Consider the following 9,708-nt stretch of genomic DNA (forward strand, 5'->3'; position numbering starts at 1 on the left):
TTTTGTAGTTTCTGATTCTTGTGTGAGACTCAAGCCTTCAAGTTTAGGTCTGCTCCTTTTTGTAAACTTTGAGTCTTTGTGTTTTACTTTTTGGGCATGAAAACCTCTAAGCTTCTGGTTCTCTCTTTTGATTTTGTTTTGGAGTGGCCAGATTGCTTTTGTCTTCTGTCAGATATTAGAATTGCTACGCCTACTTTTTTCTTAGTACAATTTGCTTCGTATATTTTTTTCTATCGTTTCACTCTAAGATAGTGTCTGTCCTTGAAAGTGAGATGAGTTTCTTGGAGATTCGGGCCCAGGAAAGGTGCTAGTCTAGGGCAGCTGGTCTCTGTGCATCCAGAGATGCAAAGGGAGATGGGGGCAGGAAGCAGCCCCAAGGGCTCCTGGGACTGCACTGAGTAGCTGGGCGGTTCTGGATGTAAAGGATCAAGAAGAGGAAAGGTCAGCTCTGGCATCCAGGAAAGAGGGTGGTGGGTTGTGCAGCCCAGGGAAGCAAAGGGAGGTGATGGCGGGACCAGGTCCCCAAGGGCTCCCGGGAGAGAGGCTGGTGGGTTGTGCAGACCATGAAGCAGAGGGAGGTGAGTGTGGGGCAGGCACAGAGTGCTCCTGGGGACCTGAGATGGAACCTGGTTGGTCTGGGTGCAAAGGATCAGGAAGCAGTGGTGGTTCCCAGGTGTCTGGGGTGCCAAGACAAGGAATGGGACAGGACCCAGGCTAGGTGGAGAGACCAGCGAGGGAGATGGGAGGATGAATGAGGCTGGGGGAGTCAAGGCGCAGAGGGTAGCCTTGGACTTACCCCTGAGAGAGGCCTGTGGGTAGGAGAGAGGCCTGGGGGTAGTGCAGGCCTAGGGAAGCAGAGGGAGGTGAGGGTGGAGCCAGGCCCAGAGTGCTCCTCGGGACCAGAGTAGTAACTGGGTTGGTCTGGATGCAAAGGATCCGGAAGCAGTGGTGGTGCCCCAGGTGTCTGGGGCGTCAAGAGAAGGAATCTCTTATTTTTATTTTATGTGTATGAGTGTATTGCTTGCATGTATGTGAGTGCACCCGCGTCGTGCTGTGCTGCGGAGGTCAGAAGAGAGCTTCAGATTCCCCTGGAACTGGAGTTAAAGATGGTTTGTAGCTGCCGTGTGGGTGCTGGGAATTGAACCCGGGTCATCTGCAAGAAAATTCACTGCTGTTTACCTGTGAACCATCTCTCCAGCCCCCAGTTCTGGTCTCTTCTTAATCACACCTGATTCTTCAGCCCCAGCAGACCAGAACCCATAGATTCTCAATTCAAAATATCACACAAACAACCCTGATAGTCTCTGCTTCCCTTTGAAGCTTCATAAGCCAGGCCTCCATTGTCCACAACTTTCAGCATAACTGCTCCAAGCTCCACAGCTACAAACTAAGCACTCAGTGGCTTTTCCAGCTCAAAGTTCTAAGACTTCCACAATCCTTCCCAAAACACTAAGGTCAGGTCTTTCACAGCAATACCTCACTCCTGGTACCAATTTTTGTTCTAGCTTGTTTGTCCATTGCTGTGACAAAATACTCTGACCAATACCAACTTGGGGAAGAAATTGTTTATTCAGCTTACATCTCCCATCTTCTGGGTCACAGTTCATCAAGGAGCCCAAGGTAGGAACTCAGGGCAGGAATCTGGAGGCAGGAGCTGAAGCACAGACCATGGAGGAACGCTGCTTAATGGCTTGCTCCTTTGACCCATGCTCAGACTGCTTTCTTATACAACATAGGCCCACCTGGCCAGGGTTGCCCCCACCTACATTGGGCTGGGCTCTCCCACATCACTCAGTAATGAAGAAGATGCTCCACAGACATGATCACAGGCCAGTCCAATGGGGGAAATTCCCCAATTGAGGCTCCTTCCACTCAGGTTGACACCAAAGCTATCCAGCACACTAGTCCTGTGTGTTTCCTAAAGTCAGAAACTGAGGCACAGAGAACAGGACTGGAAGGCAAAAGAACTCGAGGAAAGGTGCTGGGGAACTGAACTGTGACAATATTAAACCGCTAGATTATTGGACCTGGGCTAATCTGTATGCCTGAGTCATTTGACAGTCAGTCAGTAACAGATTGCCACAGTGGTGTTTCATATTCTGGTCAATGAAATCTCCAGTGCATCCTTATGATGTGTGAAATATCTTTTCAATGACCTTGTAATAAAATCTATGTATGAGGGAGGTTTTATCATGCCACTTTTTTTCTGACGGGCTTCTAGGCAGTGTTCCAGTTGAAAGTATCTTCAGATTGGAGAAGGTAAGAGGCTGCTCACACCATTACCTTTGCCTGTTAGTCATGTTTCTGAAACATTATTTATGATTGTAAGTCATTCATAGCATTGCAGCTATAGGTGAGCTCATCCCAGCATGGGGGTGATGCAGTCTGTAGGGAAGTGCCTGCAAGCCATGCAGGATGCCATAGAAATGGGGCAGTGGCAACACTAGCTCTTTGAGGAAGAAAGTGAAAAAAATACCTGGCACATTTGAAGGGGTGAACACTTAACTAGGGTTCTGACTGAGTTTTGAGGCTCTCGGTGAGAGGCTGCCTTGATTGAAAAACAAAAGCGAAACTGCTTATGTGTGTCCTAGCTTCTTCCCAGTGTTGCCATTAGAACTATGAAAACCCCTGTCAGGAGCGGACTTCCCAGATCTGCTTCATCATCTCAGGTGACCTCTTGCACGGGGCCTCGCATGTGCACAGAGTGCCTTCAGCAGTGACCACTTCTCTTGTAGATGTGGATACTCACAGCCTGGTGCACTGTGTGTATTAGGCAGCCCTGGGCCTGTCTGAACTAGTTGTTTGGCTTGTCCAGCTATTTTTCTTGCAACTTATTTGAAGAGACTGGGTCTAGGTGTGACAGTTTGGAGTTTGCTGATTGTGTTCCTGCTGCTCTTCTGAATTTCCTGTAAGTTGCCTGTAAGTTACTGGCAGCTTGATTAGTCATGCATTCATGTACTTTTTACTTTTACATAATTTTAGGCTTCTAGAAAAATTTTCTGAGCAACACAGAGTTCTTATATAACCAGTCCTCAGATTCCCTTAGAGTCAAGTCTTATATAACCATAGCATAATCACCCAAACTGGGAAGAAGTTAGGGCAATGCAAATACTGTTATATTAGTATATGCTAGTGTCCCTACTGTTAACTCACAGACTTTAGGTTTTGCAGGTTTTCTTGTTCATTTCTTATTTCTGGTCCAGAATCTGACTCTGGGTGTGACATTTAGTTGTCATATTTCTTTAGTCTCCTCTAGTCTGTGACAATTCCTTTTTTCCCTTTTCTTGTACAGCCTTTATACTTATAAAGACTACAGGTCATTTGCTTGGTAGAGCATCCCTCAGTTGAACTGCTGTGATGTTTTGTCTTGAATAGACTGATGTGTGTTTAGGCCAAGAATACTACCGAATACTACCTTGAACCCTTGTTTGTTTAAACAGTTTCCCTCCTTTTAGGCTTCTGGGTGCCTCTGTTGTTGCTAGCCCCAGATTTGTTTTGAGCAGACATTTCTTTCACATGTTTTTCTAGACTCCAAAATGAACCTGAATGACTTCATCAGCATGGACCCTGCAGTTGGATGGGGAGATGTCTACACACTATCTGAGTTCATATATCGGTTTAGCAGCAAAAACTGCTGAACTTGATGCCAGAATGTGGAGCTGGAGAATGTGAACAAGCCATCTTCCCATTTAGGGCAGCAGCATGGTACAGGTGGCCAGGAGATATATTTTTCTCTTTAAATTTGAGTGGAAACATTAATGAACACAAACATAAATGAATGAAATAAAACCTTTTTTGAGATTGGGGATCTACCACCAATTACAACCCCCACCCAAAAAAGACTTCAGACCCCAGCTTTCTTATTGATATATTACAGTGTGTAATTGCTAAGATATTCCTGTGATTTATTTGTAAGACATGGTGACTTACACCAGTGGTTGTGCTTGTTAAGATAGAAGTGTGGGCTTAGAGCCAGCTCTTTTGTCTGTTCTTGATGTGCCCTGTCTTTCTGGCTATACGGTAAACTCCTTGAGCACAGGGCCATGGCCTGTGGCTCTGAGAATCTCTATTGCCCATAAGAGGTGCCCAGTAAAATGTTTCTAGAGACAGCATTGCTGCTTGGAAAGGGACAATATTGTGAGCTGAATCAGCCATAAGTATTAGTCTTTTTGGACTATAATGTTGTTTAAAAAAGTTGCATATATCTCGACTGAGTGTTATTTGGCCTATATATAGTTTTAAATAAAACTGATTTAAAATTAATTTTGGTTTTGATGATGTGTGTTTTTTGGGAGGCGGGGGTAGGTGGTTGGGTGGTATTGGCATCAAATTCAGGGCCTTGTGTATGTGGCAAGTGCTCTAACACTGAGGCACACCCCAGTCCTTATGTCATATGTGTGTGTGTGTGCACATGCTTGTGTTTGTGTGCATGTGTATGTGTGTGTGCACGTGTGTGGAGGCCAGAGGTTGATGTTGGTTGTCTTCCTCTGCCACTTTCCACTCTGGTGTTTTGAGACAGGGTCTCTTACAGAACCAAGAGCTCACTGATGCTGCTAGACTGGCTGGCCAGCAAGCCCCAGGGATCTTGCTGTCCCTGCCTGCCCTTTGCTGGGATTACAAGCACAAACCACTTGTGCTGGATAGCTTTAGTGTCAACTTGACACATCTGGGTTGAGGGAGCCTCAATTGGGGAATTGCCTTCATTGGACTGGCCTATGGCCATGCCCATGGGGCACCTTCTTGATTGTTGAGTGATGTGGGAGGGCCCAGCCCACTGTGGGTGGAGACACGGGGCCTGTGTTGCATAAGAAAGCAGGCTGAGCAGGGGCCAGGGGAGCAAGTCAGTAAGCAGTGATCCTCCATGGCCTGTGCTGCAGCTCCTGCGTCTAGGTTCCTGCTCTGAGTGCCTACCTTGGCCTCCCTGATGAACTGTGACCTGGGAGATGTAAGCTGAATAAACCATTTATTTATTTATTTATTTATTTATTTATTTATTTATTTATTTATATTTATTTGATCTTTTTGAAACAGGGTCTCCCTATAGCCCAGCTGTCCTAGAACTCACTATGTAGACCAGGCTGGCCTGCCTCTGCCTCCCAAGTGCTGAGACTACAGGCATGCACCACCATGCCTGGCTTTACTTTTTTAAAATTTTTCTTTAGGAGTAATACGGATACGAACCCTGGTCTTCTGCAAGAGGTCAGTGTTCTTAACTGATCTTTTTGAAACAGGGTCTCCCTATAGCCCAGCTGTCCTAGAACTCACTATGTAGACCAGGCTGGCCTGCCTCTGCCTCCCAAGTGCTGAGACTACAGGCATGCACCACCATGCCTGGCTTTACTTTTTTAAAATTTTTCTTTAGGAGTAATACGGATACGAACCCTGGTCTTCTGCAAGAGGTCAGTGTTCTTAACTGCTGAGCCATCTCTCCAGCCCTACTTTTTTTATTTTTATGTGAGTGCTGGGGATTGAACTCAGGTCCTTATGCTTGCACAGCAAGTACTTTACCAACTGAACTATCTTCCCAGCTTCCAAACAGGACAATTTCTTACTTTATGATCTTTTTTAAAATATATTTTTTATGCTGGGCATGGTGGTGCACACCTTTAATCCCAACACTTGGGAGGCAGAGGCAGGTGGATCTTTGTGAGTTTGAGGCCAGCCTGGTCTACATAGTGAGTTCTAGGACAGCTGGGCCTACAAGGAGACCCTGTCTCAAAAAGACCAAAAAATAAAAAGGAATAGGAGGTAGGAATTGGCTAGGCAGTTAAGGTACCTGCATATTTTCCCTTATATATAAATAAAATTACTTTTATGTATATGAGTGTATTGCCTGCATGTGTGTAAGTGCACCTGTGTCATGCAGTGCCCAGAGAGGTAAGAAGAGGGCGTCAGATCTCTTGGAACTAGAATTATGGACAGTTAGCTGCCATGTGGGCTCTGGGAATCAAACCTGGGTCCTCTACAAGAGCATTCAGTGCTCATAACCACTGAGCCATCTTTCCAGCCCTATTTTATCATCTTAAGTATGGGCCCCACACTTAAATATATCTTCATGAACTTACAGATGGTCATTTAAAAAATGTATAGCTAACATGAAGAAGATAAGTTCTGGCAGGCTGTCCCACGGAAATACTTCATCCTGAGCAAAAACTATCAGGGCTCAAAGGATTGTTGTCTGATTTACAAATTGCATTTTTGGAGGATTGATTTTTTATTTTTATTTTTGGCTTATTATATGAGCATGTGTTCAGTTTGGCCTCAAAAGTATGTCTTGCCTAGCTTAGTGGTACACGCCTTTAATCTCAGCACTTGGGAGGCAAAGGCAGGCAGATCTCTGTGAGTTCAAGGCCAGTCTAGTTTACATAGAAAGTTCCAGGCCAGCCACAGCTACATAGTGACATCCTGTCTCAAAAAAAAAAAAAGTGTAATTCAGGACCATGAGATGGCTCAGCAGATAAAGGTACTTGTAGCCAAGCCTGACAACCTGAGTTTGATCCCTGCAACCTACACAGTAGGAGAGCACTGACTCCTGAAAGTTGTCTTCTGACCTACACACATAACAGCACACACTCATACAACACACACACACACACACACATACACACACACACACTATGTAAAAATGTAAACGAATAAAACCAATAAAAGCCAACTATGTCTAATATACACCAGGCAATGTCTCTGAATATTTGAACTTCCCACCCACCTGACCTTAAATTGGAAACCTATTACTTGTAGCCAGTGTTGGGAGAAAAGTTTTATAGTTTCAAGCCTGTTAAACTATCCCCTGATCATAATATTGACTGCTTAGAAGCAGCAGAAGGCTTTTTACTTTTATTTTTATTTATTTTTCCTGTTACTCCTAAAATGCTTCCAGAGACTCTCCTTTGTACATTTCAGAGTCCTGTCGGCCCTTGGGCATAGCCATATCTGAGCTTGGCCAGGCTAGAGTCCCACCCTGAGTAAGTTTAAGAATGACTGTCAGAATGTTCTCTGAATTTGCTGTATTCATGTTGTGAGAACAAATCTCCTTCCCTTGGAATTGCTAACTTGAGGCCCAGAGGCTTGACATACAGGTGGGTATGTGGACAGCCACTAGCAAAGGGCCCATCTGCAACGTATTGACAAGCAGGGTTGGGGGCTATGCAAAAATCCCAAGGGCATTCCTGAGTTTCTGCACCAGTCTGCCCAAAGCTGACAAAAATGTCTGAACTCACAATTCTGTGAACCAGGGAATTCTTCACTATGTGTATATGTGCTTGTGCATGCACACACATTTGTGCATTTGAGACAGGGTCTGGCTGACCTTGAACTTGTGACAAGCCTCCTTTCCCTGTTTCCTAAGTACTGGGATTGCAGGTGTCTACTACCAGACTCAGCTTGATTTCTGTCAGTTCTACCTGAAGCATGGGTTCCCTTAGCAAATTTGTTTTTTTCCTATCTATCTATCTATCTATCTACCTATCTATCTATCTATCTATCTATCTATCTATCTATCTATCTATCAATCATCTATCTATCTATCTTTCTATCATCTATCTATCATCTATCGTCTATCTTCTATCTATCTATCATCTTTATATCTATCTATCTATCTATCTATCTATCTCTATCATCTATCTATCATCTGTCTATCATCTTTATATCTATCTATCTATCTCTATCATCTCTATCTATATCATCTATCTATCTATCTATCTATCTATCCACTTATCATCTATCATCTATCTATCTATCTATCTATCTATCTATTCTATCTATATCATCTTATCTATCATCTCTATCATCTATCTTCTTTTTTGGCCTCTTTTTTTTTGAGACAGGGTCTCCCTGTAGCCCCAGCTAACCTGGAACTCACTATGTAGACCAGGCTGGCCTTGAACTCACAGAGATCTGCCTGCCTCCCGAGTGCTGGGATTAAAGGCATGAGCCACCATGCCCTGCTATCTATCATTTTTTTGTCTTTTTGAGACAGGGTCTTCCTGTAGCTCCAGCTGACTGGGAACTTGCTATGTAGACCAGGCTGGCCTCAGACTCACAAAGATCTGCCTGCCTCTGCCTCCCAAGTGCTGGGATTAAAGGCATGTGCCACCATGCTCAGCTTCAGTACATATTTTTATTGAGTTGTGCATTTCATACAATGCATCTTAATTATATTTAGATTCCCTCCCCCCCATACTCCCTTCCCACTGGACTTCATGTATTCTGTCATATATACTAAGGCCTATCTGGTCAAACTTTTGTACTCAGATGTCCCTTGGTGCAAGTTTATCCACTGGAGTCTAGTCAGCCTATCTAGAATCACTCTCTTAAAGAAGATAAACTCTCCCTCACCCAGCAGTAATCAGTTGCCAACAGTTGGGGCCTGTTGCCCATTTCCCCAATTCTATGCTTGTTTTTTGTCTGATCTACTTATGTTTGTCTCTATCTAGCTTTATCTATCTATCTATCTATCTATCTATCTATCTATCTATCTATCTATCTATCTATCTATCATCTATCTGTCTATCATCTATCTATCATCTATCATCTATCTATTTTTCATCTATCATCTATCTATCTGTCTATCTATCTATCTATCTATCTATCTATCTATCTATCTATCATCTATCTATCATCTATCTTCTATCTAATCTGTCTCCCTAGATACCTATTTGGGATGGTTCTTCACAGTTGTCATTTTATCAGGTATAGTAACTATTGTCTCTTTCCGTGCTAAATTTTTCTTTGTTTTTTTGAGACAGAGTCTCATTGTGTAATCTTGGCCAGCCTGGAATTTGCTATATAGACCAGGCTTGCCTTGAACTGATACAGATCCGCCTTCCTCTGCCTCCCAAGTGCTGGGATTAAAGGCATGTGCTGCTATGCCTGGCTGGCTACATTTTTCTTTGGGTCAGGTGTTTTTTGTTTGCTGTGCTTTGTTTTGCTCACTCTATAGCCCAAACTGTTCTGGAACTCACTATGTATCCCTGACTGGCTCAGATGTATTATGATCCTCCTCTTTTAGCCTCCTAAGTATTGGGAACATTATGCATGGCATGAGGTCAGGAATGTCAAATCTCCACTGCACTAGATCTTGGGACAGTGTTGGCAAAGTGTGCTGAGTTCTTGTTCTGAATTCTTCCTTTGAAGTAGTGAATGAGAGTTACTTTTGAATTACTGTGACCAAGATACAATTTGACAGCTTATGGGAGGAAGGATTTATTTATGGTTTCAGAGGATTTCACTGCAACATGGCAGAGAAGGAATGATGGAGGAAGTGTGTGGTAGAGACTCCTCACATCACAATGGATCTGGAAGAGAGCATGGCAGGAACTAGAGGCCAGATCTAAACTTCAAAGACCTGTCCCTAGTAGCCTGCTTCCACCAGCTAGCCCCTCCTAAAGGTTCTACAGCCTCCACCAGCTGGGGAACTAGCATTCAAACACAGGGGAATATCTCATACTCAAACAGTAACAACTATTCCTTTATCTTTTTTTTTTTTTTTTAACTTTTAAAAATGTTTTTTATTTTATTTATTTTTTTCCATTTCATTATTTAGATGCTTAAGTTCTCAAACTAAGTTTTTACAAGGTGGTGAACGCTGACAAATTATTTCTCCCACAGAACTATAAGCACAAATTCCCACACAGTATAAATATATGGTTGAACTAACATTAATACACATCACCATTTTATTGATTACATAATAAAACAAATTACTAA

At 43.4% G+C, this 9,708-nt stretch overlaps 1 protein-coding gene across 2 annotated transcripts in view; it reads left to right on the forward strand.

Annotated features, from left to right (window-relative positions):
* The window catches only part of Wdyhv1 (WDYHV motif containing 1), a 22,299-nt gene extending 18,036 nt beyond the window's left edge, over window positions 1-4,263 (forward strand). For both annotated transcript variants that reach the window (XM_008838008.2, XM_029565881.1), the window contains one exon: window positions 3,529-4,263. In XM_008838008.2, coding sequence (XP_008836230.1) covers window positions 3,529-3,638 — 110 coding nt within the window. In that variant the 3' untranslated portion in view covers window positions 3,639-4,263. The remainder of the gene's footprint in view (window positions 1-3,528) is intronic.
* Window positions 4,264-9,708: the final 5,445 nt, after the last annotated feature.

The sequence above is a fragment of the Nannospalax galili genome, unplaced genomic scaffold (genome assembly GCF_000622305.1).
Source record: "Nannospalax galili isolate Female #2095 unplaced genomic scaffold, S.galili_v1.0 scaffold17, whole genome shotgun sequence".
NCBI lineage: Eukaryota > Metazoa > Chordata > Mammalia > Rodentia > Spalacidae > Nannospalax > Nannospalax galili.